Source organism: Pleurodeles waltl, chromosome 6 (assembly GCF_031143425.1).
Source record: "Pleurodeles waltl isolate 20211129_DDA chromosome 6, aPleWal1.hap1.20221129, whole genome shotgun sequence".
NCBI classification, from domain to species: domain Eukaryota; kingdom Metazoa; phylum Chordata; class Amphibia; order Caudata; family Salamandridae; genus Pleurodeles; species Pleurodeles waltl.
The window spans coordinates 1,405,274,618-1,405,298,074 of NC_090445.1; the positions used below are offsets into that span (position 1 = coordinate 1,405,274,618).

The following is a 23,457-nucleotide window of genomic DNA, read 5'->3' on the forward strand; positions in this document are numbered from 1 at the left end:
AAAGGCTGGCATCTCACCCAGTCTTCTAGCCGATGTAAGTGCTAGTAGCAGTGCAGTTTTCTCAGTAAGATATTTTAGGTCTGCCTTGTGTATAGATTCAAATGGGTCTTTCATCAGCTGGCTTAAGACAATGTTAAGATGCCAAGTAGGAGGCGGTTTTCTTACTGGGGGAAAAACCCTGAAGAGCCCTTTCATGAACTGCTCGATAAATCTTGATGACCAGAGAGTAGGTGTTTTGTCTGCTCTCCTAAATCAGTATATTTCTGCTAAGTGAACCTTTATGGATGAATGGGTGAGCCCAGATTTCGCTAGCTGCAAAACATATGGTCAAATCGGTTCAGGATGGAAAACGGGTGGAAGTTTCTTTGCTGGCACCAAATACAAAAACATTTCCATTTTAATTTAACCGATTTGTTGGTAGAATCTGCTCTGGCTTTGGCCAGAATTTCTCTACAATCAGATGGAATGTTTAGTTTCTCAAATTCATGGTGTTCTGGAGCCAAACCGTTAAGTGTAGAGATATTGGATTGGGATGTAAGATCTGTTCCCTGTTCACAGTTAGCATTGTCTGACTGGGTGTTAATTGTGGGTGTGTTTTTTCCTAAATCAGGAGAAGCTCTGTGTACCAGAACTGTTTGGGCCATTTGGAAGCTATGAGGATGATCCTACATGGCTCTCTCCTTAGTTTTCGAATTATCTGTGGGATTAAAGGAATTAGGGGGAAAGCGTAAGCAAATATTTTCGACCATACTATCAAAAACACATCACCTCACACTCCTTTTTGGTGTTGCCAACTTGCGTACTACTGGTGTTTGTGGTTGTTCCTGGTCGCAAACAGGTTCAGTTTCGGTGTGTCCCATTGAATGAATATGTTCTGTAATAGTTGATGATCAAGTTCCCACTACTGGCAGGTTGAAGTCAATCTGCTCAGTGTGTCTGCCAGTACATTTGATGTTTCTGGTAAATGTTCCGCTCCTAGAGATATTTTGTTTTGTATAGCCCACTTCCACATTGCATGGTGTGACAGGGCTGTTGATCGCGTGCCTCTCTGTTTGTTTAAGTAGTGCATGCACATGGTGCTGTCCGTTTTGATGAACACAGAGAATTTAGCAATTCTGGGCAGGAACGAATGGTGTGCTAGAGCTATGACTTTTAGTTCGAGATGGTTGATGTTCATTTTCTTGTTGGAATCAGGCCACTTTCCACTGATGGAGAGATCTTGCAGGTGAGAACCCCATCCTTGTAGAGACACATCTGTAGATAGAAATGTTAGACCTTCTGCAACATTCTTTTTCTCTGTCCACCACTGTATGGAAGATAACGTTTTCTGAGAGACTTGAATGATGTCATCGAAGGAGCCCTGAAACTGTTTCCAGTTCTTGTCTACCTCTTCTTGCAGTGGCCTCATGTGAAGTCTGCAGTACAGGATTAGAGGGATGCAGGAAGATAGCATTCCTAGGAACAATGTTTATATCCGAACTGAAACTGACTTTCTTTTGATCAGTCTGTGGGTCATTTGTTGTATTTTTGTCTGTCTGTCCAATGAGGCAGCACCTTTGTCTGTAGTGGTGTTGATAACTGCACCGAGGAATTCTATTTTTGTTTTCAGAATGAGAGATGACTTTTGAAGATTCGTTGTGAGACCCAGTTTCTCGAACAACGTGAGACATAAGTTTGTATGCTCTGTGACTGTTTGAACTGATGATGCTTTGATCAACCAATTGTCCAAGTATGGAAATACTTGAACTCCTCTTTTTCTTAGATGTGCCGCCACCGGGGTCAGCATTTTTGTGAATATTTGAGGAGCTGATCTTAAAGCAAAGGTCGAGCACTTTGAACTGAAAGTGAGCGCCGGCTACCTGAAATCTTAAGTATTTTCGATGATTAGTATGAATAGGTATGTGGAAATAAGCATCCTTGAGGTGATAGATGTCATATGGTCTCCATGGTTTAGAAGGTACAAGATGTCTTGTAAGGTGACCATTCAAAATTACTGTTTTTTGAAATATTTGTTCAGTTTGCGAAGGTATAATATCAGATGCCAATCACCTGATTTTTTTTCTTGATGAGAAAGAAACAGGAATAAAAGCCCATTCCCTTTTGAAGCCTCAGAACCCTTTCAATTGCTCCCTTCATTATCATGAGAGAAATTTCTTTCAGTAGTTGTTTTAGAAGTGGAGGGGGTAGACTTCTGGGTTGGAGATTCAGTGGTTTGTTGATGAATTCAAGGGTGTGCCCTCGGGTTATGACATCCAGGACCCATTTGTTTGTTGTTATACCGGCCCATTGGTTTAAGCATTTGGAAAATTTGACATCCTAAAGTTTGTCTTGATTGGGATTGTAGGGTAGCCTACAGAGGTGTAAGGTCATTGTTTTCTTGTAGTGTCACGACCTCTGGTGGACTGTTTCCCCCTTGTTTGTTGTCTGTAGGCTGCAGAAGGCGGTTGTCCCTACTGCTGTGTGAAGTGCGAACGGTACTGTTCTTGGTACGGTTGATATTCCGTTCTGTAAGGCTGATAGCAATCGAGGCTCCTCCTTGATAGTAAAAGGTGCTTCTGCCTCTGGCTCCTCGAAAGGGCTGCCTCTTCATCTGTAAGGTACCCAACGATTTTGCTGTATCAGTATCGGTTTTAATGGCTTGCAAGGCATCATCAATGTGCTTCCCAAATAACGACTCACGGTCATAGGGCATATCCAAGATTTTGTTTTGCACTTCTGGTCTAAAGGTTGTGGCTTTCTTCCAGGCTTGTCTTCTGAGGACAGCTGCTCCTGCCAACTGCCAAAATCCTGTCACGGAGGTGTCGATGGCTCTGTCTTTTATCTCTGCAGGTGCTCGTTCACCTTCCCGGAGAACTTTTCAAGTCATCCTGCAGGAGATCTATGTATTGTGACATATCAGACCACATTTGTCTGGCGAGTCTTGCAAGAATTGCCAGTGAATTAGCTGCCCGATCTGTAAGCCCTGCCATACGCGAGAATTGCTTCCCAACAGAATCAAGGCTGTGACCATCTCTATCTGGTGGTGTAGTAATGGGTGCTGATGGATTTTTGGAATGCCTCTGGGCCGCTTGACTAATAACAGAATCTGGCCTTGGATGGCCTACTAAACATGCTCGCGCATTGTCTGGCACTTTGTATTTTTTATCCGGTCTTGGCATGACTGTTGATATGGTGGCTGGATTCCTCACAGTACGGTAACCCTCTTGGTAGATAAAATCTATATTGGGTATTGCTTTCACTGACTTTTCTATGGGTTCCTTAAAATCATATAAGAAGCAGTCTGTCTGTTTTTAGAGAAGAGATAAATTGAAACCGTTTCGCTGCGCGCTCCATTATGCTATGTAAACCACCAACAATATTGTCTGCTGGAGAGTCTACAAGATGTGGTAGTGGTGGTGATGATGGTTGTATGACAGAATTGTCCCACTCCGAAGTCGTGGAGGCTTGGTCTCTTATCTCACCCTCTTATTCTTTTTCCTCTTCTGATATATCTTGCTCATCTGCCAGCAGGTCTGCTAATGGCATTGTAGATAACTGAGGCACCGATAAAGATAGTGTAGTAGGGAGAGTGGGTGACATTTGAGGAGGTGATCTTGCTGGAGTTTGAAACTGTGATGGAGGTGTAGATTGTGCAGGTTCAGGAAATTGTTTATAGTAATCTTGTAGCATTTCTTTCAGATTAAATATCAAGTCCTGTTGCATGTGGACTGTTTGGTCCTGCTGATCATGTGGTGAGCCAAACTGGTAACGTTGTTATGTCTATGTAAGTATTGTCCTGATAGTACTGGTCATCATCTTGATCATCATCCTGGTATTTAACCAGTAATTTGGAGGGGCTGTGAGCTACCCCGAAAGGCCCTTCATCATCTGAATCGTCATCTAGCAGATGATGCGGTGGAAATGGGGTGAGGTGTGTTCTGGACGTAAAGGTTCTTCTGTGGATACTGTAGACGGTGACATACCTGTTGCAGATATTAAGGGCATCAGTGGCATGCTGATAGAAAGTTTAGATGAGGAAAACTCTGTAGACGATGAGGTTGTCATCAGTATTCCCAACGATAGCGACGTTGTCGACTGTACTCTTGTCGACGATGGCTTTGTCGACAGTGGCTTCGTCGATGTTGAAGTCGTCGACAATGAGGTCGTTGATGGTATTCTCTCTGACAGTGGTGTTTTCTTAGTAACCTAAGTCAATGGTACTATCGTCAATGGCAATGGTGCCAGCGATGTTAAATTGCTCGTCGATGAGCCGGTCGACGATAGCGTTTTTTGCTGCATCGTTTGTTTCTTCATAGACGGAGCCTTAGATATAATTCTGCAAGATACAATGGTCATTGGCACTAATGGAGATGAAGATATTATCATCGGCGATGCTGCCGTTGTGAACGTCGATGTTATGGTGGTAGAGGTAGTCGATGATATAGTCGATGAGAATGTCGTCAACGGTGATGACATTTTTGTATTTTTGTCTGAAGTAACCTCTGATGTTAAAGGAAGTGGTTTTGATGCTTTTCTGACAGACACTTCCTTATGAGCTGGTGTTGAGGGCTCAGAAGAGACGTTTGAGGAAGAGTGTGGCAGAATCTCTTTTCCATGAGATTTTTTAAGTGCTTTCTATGGAACCTCGAAGGTTCCCCTCCCATAGATCTTCCTCTCTTGTGGAATTGTACAGTCTGTGACAAGTCATCACTATCCCCCTCAGAGACTAGGGCCTATATTTATACTTTTTTAGCGCCGCATTTGCGTCATTTTTTTGATACAAAAACAGCGCAAACTTACAAAATACAATTGTATTTTGTAAGTTTGCTCCGCTTTTGCGTCAAAAAACGACACAAATGAGGCGCTAAAAAAGTATAAATATGGGCCTAGATGTTCTTTTGATTTAAATCTTTGTTACCACAAGAGCAGTCTTCCTTCCCTGTCCTTTAGGGTTTTCTGTGAAAGTATTCTACAGATCTTGCAATATATAACCTTATACTCTGGATAGAGACAATAAATACACTCTCTGTGAGGGTCCTCTGAGTCTAGTATTGTTTTGCCACACATGTTACATGGCTTAAACAAGCCCGTCCTTGAGATCCAGACATAGTCAGAGTGTCCTAGGCTAATCTAAACAAAATGTAATGCTGACCTGAGAAGAATTCTGCTGAAATGAGTTTTTCTGAAGAGAGCTCAGGGAGACTCCCATCATCTGACGTGCGGTAAAAAATCAGAGGGACTGGAGACTATGTGGTGAGAGTTCTGGAGGGTGCTGTCGCCTGATTGGTCAGTGGATAGCTTAGTCCTTTTTTAAGAAATTACATAAATAGGCTGCTAAGTTAAGCTTTGCATTTCTTTAAAAGCCTATTATTTTAATGTATACTACTTGTTATATTACCGGGGACTCCCACTTTGATGACAGGGAATGGTTCAAGCATGTGAATCTATGAAAGATGCAAAACTGGAGAACTGTATGTTTATAGCCCAGCTTCATAAAAAGGTTTCAACTATATGAAAAGGATATTGGGTTAAAATGGAGCTTAGAAAAAAGGTGATTACATTTATTGACTTCGCTTTTATTTTTAACAGATTTGATTCAATCCCAAATTTAAACTGTGAACAAGGCCTAGTAGGCCGACATTCAATAGGAAAACGAAAAGAAGAAATATACATAAAAAAGAGAATACTTGCCCCCATCCGATTTAGCAATAAAAGATAAGTGCAAAGAGGGAGTAACTTGTCTCATACCCTCTCAACCTTTCCTCATTCCAAGAACGTGCAAACCTCACTGTGGACCATTCGTTTCGTAGAGCAGACAGGCTCCAATTCAAAACCCTGATAATCTCCCCACCCCTCCCACACTTTGGGGTGTTTCTGTGGAGAGCCTCAAGTTTCATAAACTGCTACCTCCAAGCCAAGGTCCATCCCTCTCTTCCATACTGCCAGGGAACGGGGTGGTGACCATCAAGTCTCATGCTATATCCCATCTTGCCAGAGATAGACCCAGAAAAAATGGCAATAGCTTTGTTCGTGCCAAGTGATTCAGTGATAGGTAAATTTCAGGTCCCTCAGAATAGTCCAGGCCAGAACCCTGCCTAAACAGGTTGTCACCCCATGCCGAAAGGGAACCAATGCAGGACAGTTGCACACTGTATGTAAAAACCTCCCGTTCCCAATGCTACAACGAGGACAGGTCGGGAAGACAGTCATCCCCATCTGCCAAAGTTGATGGTGGGTAAAATATATCCTATGGAGGTATTTGAGTTGAATCAATCAGAGTCTGGCAGCGATTGCTGCATTTCGAGGTGCCGCCAGTGCCTCAGTCCAGTCCTCATTCTTCAGAGCTCTCATATCAGCCTCCCATGCCCACCAGAGCATACCAAATGTACCCTGATGGATAAGCATCTTGTATATCTTCACAATCTTATGGCCACCCAGGTCACCCATAAGAGGTTTGCCTTTCAAAGGATTAAGATCTGGAAGGTCGGGCAATTCTGTAATAAGGGGTCTGAACAAGGCAGGTAACCGACTACAATGAAGCTAAAACTCCTCTGAAACTCCTCCTGCATGATTTGGAAAGACTTAAGGACTATGCCACTCATACCATCTCCCAGGGTAGAGATCTTGATTAGGTCCCATTTCTGAAAGCCCTCCAGTGCACCTACCTGCGATAGCAGGGGGCCCCGCCAGAATGGCGTCCACTCCATCATTCTCTGCATCCCATTTGTTGGAGAGAATATCACTACTGATGTGGAGCCACCCTTATCGCCGGAGGCAGATCACTGCCACTGCTCCCGTCATATAAATAGGAGGTGAGGGGGATCTCCCATGGCCCACTTCTTAGACGCATAAGCGGGGTTGCCCAGGAGAACGTACCACCAGTCATTAATGATCAATAGGTGTGACACACAGTAATATGATTTGATATCTGCTGCAGTACTCACAGTAAGTAGAATGAAAACATTTTCTGAGGGTAGTGTGGGGTGTCCCACCCTCCCAGAGAAAGGCAGTGAGAATAGAATTCAATTTGCGGAACCAGTGCTGTGGAATATTGTATGGGAAGTTCTGCAGTTGGTAAAGAAATCAGGGTAATAACACCATTTTGAAGATGGCAGATCTACCCATCAGGGACAAAGGCAAGGCTGACCACACCTGAACCTCTTACCCCAGGTGAGCCATTAGAAATTCCAAATTATGCACCCACATTAACGTCGCAGCAGGGGAGACAAAAAAAACACATATATTTTAACCCACCCAAGGCAATCAGTAATCCAGATGCCCAGGCAAAATCCTGTGGGCAGGTGGCAACTAAACACTCATTAGAAAATTATTATGAGGCCTGAATATTCATCGTAAATACGCATTATTTGTAGAATACAGCACCCTAAATTGTCTGGCATGGTGAGGAAGAACAGGACATCATCAGCAAACAACGCAATTCTGTCTGAGATTTCATCTCACCATACAAACCCCTGTACCTGGGCATCCATTCTCACCCACGCTGCCAAAGGCTCTATAGCATTAGCGAACAGCAGGGGAGACAGGGGGCAACCCTGCCGTGTCCGCTGCTGTATTAGAAACAAGCTGGATCTGGCACCCGCCACTCGTACTGGCACTGTTAAGTCAGTGTAAAACAACTTAAGATAAGTAAATAAGCGAGGGATGAAATTTAGGTGCTGAAGAAGGATGAAAAAATATTTCCAGGTCATGGCTTCGAATGCTTTACCGATATCAGCAAGAACAATTGCTGTTGGTTCCTCTAGCCAAATAGCCAATGGCAGTGCTTTATATAATCATCTAATGTTATGTTGACTAGCATGACGAGGAATGAAACCTGCCTGGTTAAAATGAACCAGATCAGGTATCATGCGGATCAGTCTATTCGCCAGTGCCTTTCCAAAAAAATTCACCTCTAAATTTAAAAGGGAAACTGGGTGATATGAAGAGTGCACTGCGACTGGCTGGCCAGTGTTAGGGAAAACTACAATCTCCTCATGCTGCCAATCAGGTGGCAGGACGGCACTGTTTGCAGCAGAGAAGATCACCCCCAGCATGTGCTCAAGGTCACTACCTATGTCCAACTACATAATGGTAACTACAAACCTGGGCATGTTTGGTATCAAATATGTAAAAATCATACAGAATACTGTTGCAAGTGTGGGAAGTATGATTCCAGGCACTCTGGGGGCTCCTTAGAGGACCCCGAGCATTGCTACCACCAGCCTTATAGGGTTTTCTGGGCAGCACATCTGCTGCCACCCCCAGACAAGTTTCTGCCCTCTTGCTGCTTGATCTGATCAAGCCCAAGAAGGCAGAACAAAGGATTTCCTTTAGGAGAGGGAGGTAGCACACTCCCCCTTTTGGAAATAGGTGTGTTTTGCTTGGTAGGGGTAGCCTCCCTAAGCCACTGGTTTGCTTTGAAGGGCACATTTGGTGCCCTCGGTGCATAAACCAGTCCACACCAGTTCAGGGACCAAACCAGTACCTGCTCTGGCACGAAACTGGACAATGGAAAGAGGAGTGACTATTCACCTGTCCATCACCACCCTAGGGGTGGTGTCCAGACCTCCTCCAGAGGGTCCCTGGGTTCTGCCATCTTGATTCCAAGGTTGGCATGGAACTCTGGGAGCATCTGAGTGGCCAGGCCAGGCAGGTGATGTCAGAGACACCCTCTAATAGGTAGAAACCTGGTTAGGTGACTAAGCCCCCCTCTCTGGGCTATATAGGCCCTCATTCTGACCTTGGCGGGCGGCGGAGGCCGCCCGCCAAAGTCCCGCCGTCAGGTTACCGTTCCGCGGTCGAAAGACCGCGGCGGTAATTCTGACTTTCCCGCTGGGCTGGCGGGCGGTCGCCTTCAGGCCGCCCGCCAGCCCAGCGGGAAAGAGGCTTCCACGATGAAGCCGGCTCGGAATCGAGCCGGCGGAGTGGAAGCTGTGCGACGGGTGCAGTTGCACCCGTCGCGTATTTCACTGTCTGCGCAGCAGACAGTGAAATACATTTAGGGGCCCTCTTACGGGGGCCCCTGCAATGCCCATGTCGGACCGCCGGGATCTGGATGGCGGTAGGGGGGGTCGGAATCCCCTCGGCGGCGCAGCAAGCTGTGCCGCCTTGGAGGATTCTATGGGGCGGCGGTACACTGGCGGGAGCCCGCCAGTGTTGACGGTCCGAACGCGCTTTACCGCCGCGGTCGGAATCCCCATTGGAGCACCGCCGGCCTGTCGGCGGTGCTCCCGCGGTCCTCCGCCCTGGCGGTCTTTGACCGCCAGGGTCAGAATGACCGCCATAGTGTCTTCCTCTGGGGTGGATCCTCAGATTCGGCTTGCAAGAGGTTGCAGGACTCCTCTGCAACCTCTGCTTTGACTTTTGGCCTCCAGAACTACGACTAGACCATCCAGGAACCTACAAGCTGCAGACCCATGAGGAAGACTCTTCTGCAACATTGTATCCAGAATTCTTGCCAGCTTTGCAACATTTCCCTGGCTGTGCATCCTCAGAAGACTGTGACTCTTCAGCCTGCACAAGAAGAAGAAGGAATCTCCTTTGGGGTGAAGGCATCACTCCGCTGCATTTGCACATACCTAGCTGCATTGACAATTGGCTGTGTGGATCTCCCCTCCTCCTGAGTGGCATGGATCCTGCATCACATCTTTTTCTTCTTTTCATCCTTTGGGGGTGGTTTTGGGGGGAACCCAGTGCTTTGCTCCTGTATTCCTGGTCGCTGAGGGGTACTGCATTACTTACCTGTGTGGTTTCCTAGTACAACCAGCTCCCTTCTACATGTTTTACTTACCTAGGTGGGATCCTTGTGTTTGCGTTCCACTTTCATGTCTCCTATATAAGCCTAGGCTGCTCATCCACAGATACCTCTAGAGAGCCTGGCTTCTAGACACTGTCTACTCTTCACTGAGAGGGGATACCTGAACCTGGTATGAGGTGTAAGTACCATTGGAAGCCACCACACACCAGGCCAGCTTCTTACAGACGGTCTTCAGGGGAAGAGCGTATACAAAGTCCACTATCTGCTCCTGTGACAGCACCTCCTGCCAAGCGTACACAACTTTGAAACAGGCAGAAATGTGCACGTTATTGCCTCATGATCGGTGAGCAATGAGCCAGATAGATCTCAGATAAGAGGAATAGAGAGCAAGTGATGTGTGCTCTTACATAGTCTATGGAGCATTTTGATCTAGTTGTCTCCCATTGATACATGCAGCTCTGGGCCGCCTGCCAGGACAACTGGGCCTCCCTCAGCAAAGTCCGCTGATATTGTTGCTGTAGGAGGCCCAACTGTCTGTGCGCCGTCTGTCCATTGTCCTGACTATCCTGTTCATCTAAGTTTGCCATCCGGGACTCAAGATCTAGTAAATCATGGGCCCGGTGCCGTTGCTCCCCCACAGAATAATTAATATCTGCCTCCTGCAGTGTGGTCTCCAAGGCCTCCTAGAGCATCATTGGGGACATTACGGAGCCAGCGTGTGAAATAATCATCAATGGAATGTTCAATGGTTACCCCTTAGTCTGGATTTTGTAGATGCGGGGGGAAAGACGCCAATGAAATCAGGGTGGTGAAAATCCAAACTGTCATGAATAACCACCATGGAATAATCGGATAGGCCCAAAGGTAAAACTGTCACCTCCGAGACTCTATGTATGTAGGACTGTGGAAAAAGAAGTAATCAATGCGGGGAAAGGAACATTGGCAGAGGTGAAAAATGTATAACCCCTCTAAAGGCATGATGTGTTTTCCAGACATCAACCAAACCTAGAACAGATATGAATGAAGAGAGGTCGGTTTTCCCGGACCCCAGGGGTATTCCTTGTGGATGCCATCAGTCTACAGAGTGGTCTATGACACCATTTCAGTCACCATCTAGTACAGTGAGCCCCTCAGGTAACTCACTCCATAAGCCTGCTTTCAGGTCCAGAAAGGACTGGCTGAGTGCTGAGGGGCATAGACACTAAGAAATGTAAGAGATTCTGCATAGAACATTCCCATCACAGCTGTGCCTCTGGATCCACTTGTGAATTCAGAATCAAAAACATGAGCTCAGCCAAACCAGGCCAGGCATGGGACTCTTGTTACCAAGTAGAGGGGTCTTCTGGGGTATCAGAACACCCAGCCCTATTCTCTGAGCATGCTCCAGAGCTGCCCCCCGCTAGACCTTATCAAGGAGACCGTTTACATTCCACAACACCACATGTAGTTGGTATGCAGAGCCATCCATCAGCGGATCACTCATGATGGAGTAGAGCGGCAAGCTGGCAGGTGAGGTGTCCAACAAGAGAAATTCTTGTCTGGCATGTAAACACAAAAAAGAACCATATTAAGAACAGTAGCAAAAACAAACCCACCCAGTTCATCTCATAACTCCCCCATTCTACCTATCTGTCGCAAGGCAGGCCATCGTTAGACCCCAACAGGGAGCCCCACCACGCCAGTCCCAATGGATCCCTATACTCAACATAAATAACTAACTGGGGAAGTCAAAATATCACCCTTGAAGTCTTACGGTCACAAATAGCATGAAGCATAATATAGTTCGCGGAGGCACCATAAGGATCAAGGTCTCCCTTCAACATTGCTTAGGAGGTTGAGTGGTCGACATCAGAGAGCCTGGAGTTTTGTCAACTGTAGCCCGGGTCCCTTCGTCCCGCCGGAGGTTCCTCCATGAGGAACGGGACATCTTGTGTTGCTTTGCCTTCAGAGGTCGGCTAGTCATTTCATTTTGGGATGAATCAGAATCCATGGTCGGGGGGATTGTGGGGCTTTAGCTGGATCTTTTATCTGTCCATTGAAAGAATTAATAGGGTGTCTCAAAAAACAGAGTCTGCGACTGGAATATAACCTTCAACTTCACAGGATAGAGAAGGTTAAAAAAACACTCTTTAGGTGCCTGGAAGGATTGCTGTTGTTGCTGCACCATCCTGGTCTAATCAGGGAAGATTATGATAGTGTGAAACTGATACATTTGTCTTGGAGCAAGGAATATTTGAGGATAGTGCTTCTATCAAAAAAAGTTAAGAACCTTACAATAACTGGTCTGGGTCGAGCCCCAGGAAGTGGGGCGTAGCACGAGAGTCCTGTGGGCCCGTTCAATGACAAAGCAGGTGGACAGGCCACCCGAGGTCATCAGGGAGTGAAGCCATTGATCTAAAAACTGCTCCACCGAGGGACCCTCACATCCTTCAGGAAAGCCAACAAATCGTAGGTTGTTTGTAGGAAGTTGGCTCTGTATATACTATTTCATATTAAGAAATAGTGCGCACAGAGTCCAAGGGTTCCCCTTAGAGGTAAGATAGTGGCAAAAAGAGATAATTCTAATGCTCTATTTTGTGGTAGTGTGGTCGAGCAGTAGGCTTATCAGAGGGTAGTGTTAAGCATTTGTTGTACACACACAGGCAATAAATGAGGAACACACACTCAAAGACAAATTCCAGGCCAATAGGTTTTTACATAGAAAAATATATTTTCTTAGTTTATTTTAAGAACCACAGGTTCAAGATTTACAAACAATACTTTAAATGAAAGGAATTTCACTCAGGTATTCTAGGAACTTTGAATAATCACAATAGCATGTATAGTTGTGACAAAAATGGCAATAAGCTATTTTAAAAGTGGACACTGCAAAAATCAACAGTTCCTGGGGGAGGTAAGTAAATGTTAACTTCACAGGTAAGTAAAACACTTACAGGGTTCAAAGTTGGGTCCAAGGTAGCCCAATGTGGGGGGTTCAAGGCAACCCCAAAGTTACCACACCAGCAGCTCAGGGCCGGTCAGGTGCAGAGGTCAAAGTGGTGCCGAAAACACATAGGCTTCAATGGAAACAGGGGTGCCCCGGTTCCAGTCTGCCAGCAGGTAAGTACCCGCGTCTTCGGAGGGCAGACCAGGGGGGTTTTGTAGGGCACAAGCAGGCACAGAAAGTACACCCTCAGCGGCACAGGGGCGGCTGGGTGCAGAGTACAAACAGGTGTCGGGTTTCCAATAGGAATCAATGGGGAGACCCGGGGGTCTCTTCAACGATGCAGGCAGGCACAGGGGGGGCTCCTTGGGGTAGCCACCACCTGGGCTGGGCAGAGCATCGCCTGGGGGTCACTCCTGCACTGGAGTTCAGTTCCTTCAGGTCCTGGGGGCTGCAGGTGCAGTGTGGTTTCCAGGCGTCGGGTTCCTTGAAGCAGGCAGTCGCGGTCCGGGTGGAGCCTCTGGATTTCCTCTGCAGGCGTCGCTGTGGGGTTTCAGGGGGGGGTCAACTCTGGCTACTCACGGGCTCGCAGTCGCCGGGGAGTCCTCCCTTTAGAGTTAGTTGTCCGCAGGTCGAGCCGGGGGCGTCGGGTGCAGAGTGGAAAGTCTCACGCTTCCGGCGGGAAACGAGTGGTCTTTAAAAGTTGCTTCTTTGTTTCAAAAAGTTGCAGTTTCTTGAACAGGGCCGCTGTTCTCGGGAGCTTCTTGGTCCTTTAGATGCAGGGTAGTCCTCTGAGGCTTCAGAGGTCAATCAATCAATCAAAAGATTTATAAAGCGCGCTATGTACCCGTTAGGGTTTCGAGGCGCTGGGGGGGGGGGGTGCTGCTAACGTTCGATGAGCCATGTCTTGAGGAGTCTCCTGAAGGTGAGGAGGTCCTGGGTCTGGCGAAGAGAGGTGGGGAGAGAGTTCCAGGTCTTGGCGGCGAGGTAGGAGAAGGATCTGCCGCCAGAGGTCTTGCGCTGGATTCGGGGGACGATGGCGAAGGCGAGGTTGGCAGAGCGTAGTTGACGTGAGGGAACGTAGAAGTTGAGTCTGGAGTTCAGGTAGGTGGGTCCGGTGTTGTGGAGTGCCTTGTGTGCGTGGGTGAGGAGTTTAAAGGTGATCCTCTTTTCCACGGGGTGGCAGTGGAGGTTCTTCAGGTGGGGGAGATGTGACCTCGGCGGGGTACGTCGAGGATCAGGCGGGCGGCTGCGTTCTGGATGCGTTGGAGTCGTTTGATGTCTTTCGTTGGGATGCCTGTGTAGAGTGTGTTGCCGTAGTAGAGTCGGCTACTGACAAGGGCTTGAGTCACCGTCTTTCTGGTTCCTGTTGGAATCCACTTGAAAATCCTGTGGAGCATGCGGAGGGTGTTGAAACAGGAAGAGGAGACAGCGTTGACCTGTTTGGACATGGTGAGAGCGGAGTCGAGGATGAAGCCCAGGTTTCATGCGTGGCTGGCAGGGGTGGGTGGCGGGCCGAGGGCGGTGGGCCACCAGGAGTCGTTCCAGGCCGAGGGGGTGCGTCCGAGGATGAGGACTTCCGTCTTGTCGGAGTTGACTTTCAGGCGGCTGTTGCTCATCCACTCGGCGATAGATTTCAGTCCCTAGTGGAGGTTGGTTTTGGCGGTGAGAGGATCTTTGGTCAGGGAGAGGACGAGTTGGGTGTTGTCGGCGTAGGAGATGATGCTGAGGTTGTGTTGGCGGGCCAGTTGTGCGAGGGAGGCCATGTAGACGTTGAACAACGTTGGGCTGAGTGAGGAGCCTTGGGGGACGCCGCAGATGAGGTTGGTGGCTTTGGAGCGGAAGGGTGAGAGTCGGACTCTCTGAGTTCTGTCGGAGAGAAAGGATGAGATCCAGTTGAGGGCTTTGTCTTGGATGCCGGCCTCGTGGAGACGGTTTAGTAGGGTGAGGTGGCAGACTGTATCGAAAGCGGCTGATAGGTCTAAGAGGATCAGGGCTGAGGTTTCGCCGTTGTCCATTTGTTGTCTGATGTCATCTGTGGCGGCGAGGAGTGCGGTCTCAGTGCTGTGGTTTCGTCTGAAACCAGATTGAGAGGGGTCTAGGATGGCGTTGTCTTCTAGGAAGTGGGCGAGTTGTGCGTTGTCACTGGAACCTGTTGGATGCGTCACTGTTGCAGTTTTTCTTCGAAGTAGGGAGACAGGCCGGTGGGGCTGGGGCCAAATCAGTTGTTGTCTCCGTCTTCACTGCAGGGCTTAAGGTCAGCAGTCCTTCTTCTTTAGGTTGCAGGAATCTATCTTCCTCGGTTCTGGGAGCACCTAAATACTCAATTTAGGGGTGTGTTTAGGTCTGGGAGGGCAGTAGCCAATGGCTACTGGCCCTGAGGGTGGCTACACCCTCTTTGTGCCTCCTCCCTGTGGGGAGGGGGGCACATCCCTAATCCTATTGGTGGAATACTCCTTCTACAAGATGGAGGATTTCTAAAAGTAAGAGTCACCTCAGCTCAGGACACCTTAGTGGCTGTTCTGACTGGGGGGTGACTCCTCCTTGTTTTCCTCATTATCTCCTCCAGCCTTGCCTCCAAAAGTGGGGGCAGTGGCCGGAGGGGCGGACATCTCCACTAGCTGGGATGCCCTGTGGTGCTGTAACAAAGGGTTTGAGCCTTTGAGGCTCACCGCCAGGTGTTACAGTTCCTGCAGGGGGAGGTGAGAAGCACCTCCACCCAGTACAGGCTTTGTTCCTGGCCACAGAGTGACAAAGGCACTCTCCCAATGTGGCCAGCAACATGTCTGGTGTGTGGCAGGCTGGCAAAACTAGTCAGCCCACACTGGAAGTGGAGTATGTTTTTAGGAGGCATCTCCATGATGCCCTCTGGGTGTATTTTTACAATAAAGTGCACACTGGCATCAGTGTGCATTTACTGTGCTGAGAAGTTTGATACCAAACTTCCCAGTTTTCAGTGCAGCAATTATGGTGCTGTGGAGTTCGTGTTTGACAGACTCCCAGACCATATACTCTTATGGCTACCCTGCACTTACAATGTCTAAGGTTTGGTTTTGACAATGTAGGGGCATAGTGCTCATGCACATATGCCCTCACCTGTGGTATAGTGCACCCTGCCTTAGGGCTGTAAGGCCTGCTAGAGGGGTGACTTATCTATGCCACAGGCAGTGTGAGGTTGGCATGGCACTCTGAGGGGAGTGCCATGTCGACTCAGTCATTTTCTCCCCACCAGCACACACAAGCTGGCAAGCAGTGTGTATGTGCTGAGTGAGGGGTCCTTAGGGTGGCATAAGACATGCTGCAGCCCTTAGAGACCTTCCCTGGCATCAGGGCCCTTGGTACCAGGGGTACCAGTTACAAGGGACTTACCTGGATGCTAGGGTTGTGCCAATTGTGGAGACAAAGGTACAGTTTAGGGAAAGAACACTGGTACTGGGGCCTGGTTTGCAGGGTCCCAGCACACTTTCAAATCATAACTTGGCATCAGCAAAGGCAAAATGTCAGGGGGCAACTATGCCAAAGAGGCATTTCCTTACATTGTTGCATTGATCATTGCCCTCCATATCATCCATCCTCAATGCCAGTTTCATCTTCACTGTGATAAGTTTAGTCACTTTCTGCTACAAGGTGATAATGGACTCTTCCACACTAGAGACACTGGTTTCTGTTTCAATTATTTGTTGGAAGGCTTTCCATACGTCTTGATGGAGCAGAGTGACATTGTTGCTCAATGCACCAATTTTAGCATCAAGCATATCCCTTGCTGTGCAATAGCTGCCAGGAGTACTGCATTGCCTGCAATGAAAGCAGCTTGTCTGCATGCCCCACTGAGAGAGGACGGACTCTCGTGGTTGGCTGTACTTAACCAGAGTGCTTTTTCTGGTGTCATAGTGAGCCTTGCCCTTAGTCATGACGGCAAAGAAGGTAGGGGATGCAGCAGGCCTTCAGCTGCAACACCACAAGTGACCAGCCTGACCCCCACTGCGACCTAGCACTGGAGGCGGCCACAGGCAGTCAGGATCTAAGGGCCCCTCTATATGAAGCAGAATGAGAGCTCTCCACATTAGCCCACGGAACGACCCAAAGTGTCCAGTAGTAGAGCAGGGGTATGTACTGCTGCAAACCATATCAAGACCTAGCTTGGTCATCTCTGCTGTGGCATTAACCTCCTCAGCGTGGCCCCCTAATGAGATCCCAGGTAAGCACCACAGAAGAGCCCAGTCAAGGATCCAAGGAATGGAATGGAGTAAAATGAGAGGGGGAAGGGCAAAAGTCTCCACGAATCTTAGCTAACAGGCCACGCAATCAGCAGTATGTGAAGGTGGTAGGGGGGTTGGGAGCACACTGCCTCACATCCCTGAAAATTTCACCCCTTTGCATCCTGGTAAATGCAGTTCACAGTTAGGGCTTACTTCAAAATGATCTGTAGTTTTTCACCAAAGTTTGTGCGGACATTGCTGTATATCTCTAGACACGTGTTTCTGGGTTTAGCCCTTCATCAGTAGAGAGTAGAAAACAAAGAAAATTCATCTGGGGTTGCTGGAAATGCTGCCAAAATCCTCTCAGGTCAAGTACCACTCACAGGCACACAGGTGCACCTCCAAAGCTCGTCAGCCCACTGGCTCAAGGGAGTCTTTTAAACAGGAAGGGGGATTGGGAGCACACTGCCTTAAATCCTAGCACAGTTCGCCCCTTTGCATCCTGGTAAATGAAGTTCACAGTTAGTGCTTACTTGATAATTATCTGTAGTTTTTCACCAAAGTTGGTGCAGACATTGCTGCACATCTCTTAACATGTGTTTCTGGGTTCAGCCCTTCAACAGTAGAGTAGAGAACAAAGAAAATTCATCTGGGGTTGCTGGAAATGCTGCCAAAATACTCTCAGTTTAAGTACCACTCACAGGCACACAGGTGCATCTCCAAAGGTCATCAGATCACTGGCTCAAGGGAGCCTTTTAAACAGGAAGGGGGGTTCGGAGCGCACTGCCTCACATCCCAGAACAGTTCGCCCCTTTGCATCCTGGTAAATGCAGTTCACATTTAACGCTTACTTGAAAATTATCTGTAGTTTTTCACCAACATTGGGGCAGACATTGCTGCATATCTCTAGACACATGTTTCTGGGTTTAGCCCTTCATCAGGAGAGAGTAGAGGACAAAGACAAATCATCTGGGGTTGCTGGAAATGCTCATGAGCCAGCAGCTGCAGGGGTCTCCGCTTCGGTGAAATCACACCTCCTCTGCCACAACTGTCGGGTGGGACCTAGGTGATCAGAACATCTCAGTTAGCTTCCCAACGTGTGCCAGATGATGTTGGATGGTGAGTGACCACATTGAGCAGCGTTACAGCGTGGTCTCCATGATCGGTGTCTGAACTCCTCAAAGGCGGGATGCTTATTGGCTCTCTCTAATTTCTTTTCACTCTCAGAATAAATAAACATGCGCTAGATAGTACACTACTCCCTTACCTGAACATAGGCATTCTCTTGCCTTAACGTGTCAGTGGACAGAATCTTGCTGATTGTGTAGCGTTTTGTTTCCAGACCTGCATAGAAATAGAAGATTTGATTTTTTTGGCATACAAGCTCCATCAGCCATAAGAACATCAACAATAAAACAAAATGGCAGCAGTTCAGTGGAAGCAGAATACATTTACTTTGAAAATTGTTTTATTTTGACAAGAACCCTCAGTCCATTCCTGCATGTAAGTCTGCTGCAGGAGTTTTGGATGAAACCTCATGACTCTGCAGTAAAGCCCATCACAGAGCAGATGGAAATCACCACGGTCCTCACTCATGCCTACCGAGGAGGAACTGAATGAAGCAAGACGTAGGAAGAGCCAAACATGGATCTCTGATGAACAAGTTACTTACCTTCGGTAATGCATTATCTGGTAGAGATTCTATCTAGCTGCAGATTCCTTACTTCTAAATTCCCTGGTGTCAGACGTACCCGCCTGACAAATCTCCAGGGCTGGAACGCCTCGAGCTAATGCAGTGGTAGCAGCTTTTCCCCTGGCAGAAAAAGTTCTCAAGCCCCCAGGAAGCTGCTTCCTGGCCAATGTATGGCAGATCTTGATGCAGAGAATGACCCAGCAGGAAATGGTTCGCTTCTGCACTGCCCGTCCCTTCTTTGCTCCAATGTACCCCACAAAAAGTTGGTCATCCACCCAGGAATCTTTTGTGCGGTTAAGATAGAACAAAAAAGCTCTTTTTGGGTCCAGTGGTTGGAGTCACTCCTCTTCCTTAGAGGGATGCAGTGGAGCAAAGAAGGTGGGCAGGGTGATGTTCTGACTCAGATGAAATGGGGTCACCACCTTACGAGTTCTGAGAACCACCTTGTCTGGATAGTGAGATACTGTGGCTTTGATGACAGAGCTTGCATCTCACTCACCCTCCTGGCAGATGTTATTGCCACTACGACAGCTGTCTTGATGGTGAGCAGCCGGAGGGGGCAGTTGTGCAAAGGCTGGAAGGAGCACACATTAGAAATGTAAGGACCAGATTACAGTCTCATTGGGGCATAACAAAGGGTGTAGGGAGAAACATATGTACAAGCCCTTTGAGGAATCTATGTACAATGGGGGATTTAAACAGAGAAGGCTGATCCAGAAGCCGAAGAAATACTGATGAGGCAGAAAGATAGTCCTTGATAGTGCCCAAGGCAGAACCCTGCTGAGCAAGGGAAAGAATGAAGAGAAGAATATCAGAAAGAGAAGCAGAAAGAGGATCAATAGACCTTTCTGTACAATGATATACAAAGTGTTCCAACGGCAGACATATACCATTTTAGTGGAGGGACGCCTGGCTGCCAAAATAACTTTACAGACTTCGGGAGGAAGGTCAAAAGCCATCAAATGCCAACGCTCATTCTCCACGCATGAAGGCGCATGAAGGCGCAGAGTTGACAGGTTCGGGTGGAGAACCCTCCCCTGCTGCTGCGACAAAAGATCCTCCCAAAGGGGTAGCCTGACCAGAGTATTGATGCTCATTTCGAGAAGCTCGGGATACCAGACTCTCCGTGCCCAATCGGAGCCACCAGAATGACTTGGGCCTGGTCATTCTTGATATTCTTGAGAACTATGGGCAGGACTGGTATGGGCGGAAAAGAGTACAGGAGGCCTGAACTCCACTTGCGATGAAAGGTGTCGTCGAGTGATTGCTGCCTTGGAAACTCCTACATGCAGTACTGCTGACATTGAGTGTTCTCTGCAGAGGCGAACAGATCTAACCAAGGCTCTCCCAACAGAGAAAAGAGACCTTGCGCCACCTCCTTATGGAGATACCATTCGTGTTCTGCTAGGGATCGACGGCTGAGTTTGTCCGCCCTTGCGTTCAGAGAACCTGCCAGGTGTTGAATCACCAGGGTTATGCCCTGCTGTTCCAGCCATGTCCAGAGACGCAGAGCCTCTTGACAAAGGGTCCACAACCCCACCCTGACCTGCTTGTTTTAGAACCACATTGCAGTGGTGTTGTCTGTGAACACCTGCACAATCTTCCCTTTCACAACAGGAAGAAATGTTTTGAATGGCAGTTGGATCGCCCGGAGCTCCAGCAAGTTGATATGGAGTCCGGATTCCGCCAGAGAACAGATGCTTCCGGTCTAGTGGCCATCACAAGTAAGTATTTCTTTTTCTCTATCTCTGTCGCTCTTCCACTCTTGCTTTTTCTACCTTTTTTTCTATCATCCCTTGTTTTTCTCTATCCCTTTTTCCTTTCTCCCCTCTTTCCTCTGCCCCTGCGAAGCACCTTTCTCACCCTCCCGCCTCCCAGTTAACCTCTTCCCGCCCCCTCCCATCCTTTATGGCGGCCACAGCGCTGTGAGAGGGTACTGCACTGACAATGATCAGTGTCTTCTTCCCTCCCCAGCCCCTCAGGCTGTGGCTGCTAATGCCTCTGCCTTTGTTGGGATTAACTAGGAGTCCCCTAACTCTCAGTTAGAGGCCCTCCTCCACCCACAGGCCCGCCCTGCACCTTATCCCTGGTGGTCTAGTGACCATCACTAGTAAGTATTTCCTTTCTTTTACTTTCTCTCTGTCGATCTTTCACTCTTGCTTATTCTGCCTTTTTTCTATCATCCCTCCTTTTTTTCTATCGGTTTTTTCTTTCTCCCCTCTTTCCTCTGCCCCCTCCCCCTGCGAAGCACCTTTCCCACCCTCCCGCCTCACAGTTGACAGCTCCCCTGCCCCTTCTTAATGGTGGCTGTAGCTCTGTGAGAGGGCAACTGCAATGACCTCCTTTTCAGCGTCTACTGCCCTCCTCACCTCCTCTGGCTGCTACACCTGATGCCTCTGCCTTTGCTGGGACGAACTGAGAGTCCCCTAACTCTCAGTTCGAGGCCATCCTCCACCTATAGGCTCGTTCCTGCGCCTTATCCCTGGTGGTCTAGTGGCCATCACAAGTATTTCCTTTCTCTCTGTCAATCTTTCACTCTGGCTTATTATGCCTTTTTTCTATCATCCCTCATTTGTTTCTATCGTTTGTTTATTTCTTCACCCTTTCCTCTGCCCCCTCCCCCTGCAAAGCACCTTTCCCACCCTCCCGCCTCTCAGCTGACTGCTCCCCCGCCCCCTCCCGTTCTTAATGGTGGCTGTAGCTCTGTGAGAGGGCAACAGCAATGACCTCCTTTTCAGTGTCTACTGCCCTCCTCAGCTCCTCTGGCTGCTACTCCTGATGCCTCTGCCTTTGCTGGGATGAACTGAGAGTCCCCTAACTCTCAGTTCGAGGCCCTCCTCCACCTATAGGCTCGTTCCTGCGCCTTATCCCTGGTGGTCTAGTGGCCATCACAAGTATTTCCTTTCTCTCTGTCGATCTTTCACTCTGGCTTATTCTGCCTTTTTTCTATCATCCCTCATTTTTTTCTATCGTTTGTTTATTTCTCCCCCCTTTCCTCTGCCCCCTCCCCCTGCGAAGCAACCTTTCCCACCCTCCCGCCTCTCAGCTGACTGCTCCCCCGCCCCCTCCCGTTCTTAATGGTGGCTGTAGCTCTGTGAGAGGGCAACAGCAATGACCTCCTTTTCAGTGTCTACTGCCCTCCTCAGCTCCTCTGGCTGCTACTCCTGATGCCTCTGCCTTTGCTGGGATGAACTGAGAGTCCCCTAACTCTCAGTTCGAGGCCCTCCTCCACCTGTAGGCTCGTTCCTGCGCCTTATCCCTGGTGGTCTAATGGCCATCACAAGTAAATATTTCCTTTTCTTTTTCGTTCTCTCTGTTGCTCTTTCACTCTTGCTTATTCTGCCTTTTTTCTATCATCCCTTGTTTTTCTCGATCCCTTTTTTATTTCTCCCCTCTTTCCTCTGCCCCCTCCCCCTTCGAAGCACCTTTCCCACCCTCCCACCTCTCAGCTGACCGCTCCCCCACCCCCTCCCCTTCTTAATGGTGGCTGTAGCACTGTGAGAGGGCAACTGCACTGACCACCTTTCAGCATCTGCTGCCCTCCCCAGCTCCTCTGGCTGCTGGTCCCTCTGCCTTTGCTGGGACGAAATGAGAGTCTCCAGAATCTCAGTTTGAGGCCCTCCTCACCTGCAGGCGCGTCACTGTTCACATCCCTGGTGGTCTAGTGGCCATCACAAGTATTTCCTTTTCTTTTTCTTTCTCTCTGTCACTCTTTCACTCTTGCTTTTTCTGCCCTTCTTTTCAATCATCCCTCGTTTTTCTCTACCTCTTTTTCCTTTCTCCCCTTTTTCCTCTGAACCCTTCCCCCGCAAAGCACCTTTCCCACTCTCCCACCTCCCAGCTGACCGCTCCACCCACCCCCCTCTCCTTCTTAATGGTGGCCGCAGTGCTGTGAGAGGGCAACTGCACTGACTGCCTGGTCAGCATCTGCTGCCCTACCCAGCTCCACTGGCTGCTGAAGGCTAGTCCCTGCACCTTATCCCTGGTGGTCTAGTGGTTAAACAAGTAAGTATTTCCTTTTCTTTTTCTTTCTCTCTGTCACTCTTTCACTCTTGCTTTTTATGCCCTTTTTGTCTTTCATCCTTCATTTTTCTCTCTCCCTTTTTCCATATCCCCTCTTCCCTCTGCCTCCTTTTTCCCCCGTGAAGCACCTTTCCCACCCTCCCAGCTGACTGCTCCCCCCCTCCCTTCGTAATGGTGGCCGAAGCTCTGTGAGAGGGCAACTGCCCTGAAACTCCTGGTCAGCATCTGCTGCCCTCCCCAGCTCCTCTGGCTGCTGCTGTCTCTGCCTTTGTTGGGACGAACTGAGAGTCTCATGACTCTCAGTTGGAGGCCCTCCACCACCCTGTGCCTCATCCCTGGTGGTCTAGTGGCCATCACAAAGTAAGTATTTCCTTTTCTTTATTTGTCTCTGTCGCTCTTTCACTCTTGCTTTTTCTGCCTTCATTTTCTATCATCCCCCGTTTTTCTCTATCCCTTTTTCCTTTCTCCCCTCTTTCCTCTGCTCCCCCCTCCATGCCAGGCACCTTTTCTGCCCTCCCGCCTGTCAGCTGACTACTCCCCTAGCCACCTCCTCCCTCCCATTCTTAATGGCAGCCGCAGTGCAGCCAAGCTGCTGGCACACCAAAGGCTCGCCAAATGCAAGCCTGTCTGCGCCTGTCTGCGCCTGTACTGCACCCAGCGCCAGGAACCCTGGATCTCCATTAAACGATTCCCTGGCTGCCTCCGTTATGACTCTGATACCCTCCTCCGCCTCAGCACCGGACTTCTCAACAACTGCAGCACCATCTCTACCAAGGACACCCACGGACCTTTCACCTGCAGGAACTGCAACTTCAGCGCCAGCCTCATCAAACTGAAGGTATTCTCCGCACACAAAGATACCAACAACCTCTATAACCCTATC

The 23,457-nt window shown here is 48.6% G+C and overlaps 1 protein-coding gene across 1 annotated transcript in view; it reads right to left on the reverse strand.

The window, feature by feature from the left end:
* Nucleotides 1–23,457, reverse strand: part of LOC138300896 (protein-arginine deiminase type-2-like) — a 767,146-nt gene that overhangs the window by 73,883 nt on the left and 669,806 nt on the right. The window contains exon 14 of the mRNA XM_069240755.1: nt 18,126–18,202. Within this exon, the coding sequence (XP_069096856.1) occupies nt 18,126–18,202 (77 nt within the window). The remainder of the gene's footprint in view (nt 1–18,125; nt 18,203–23,457) is intronic.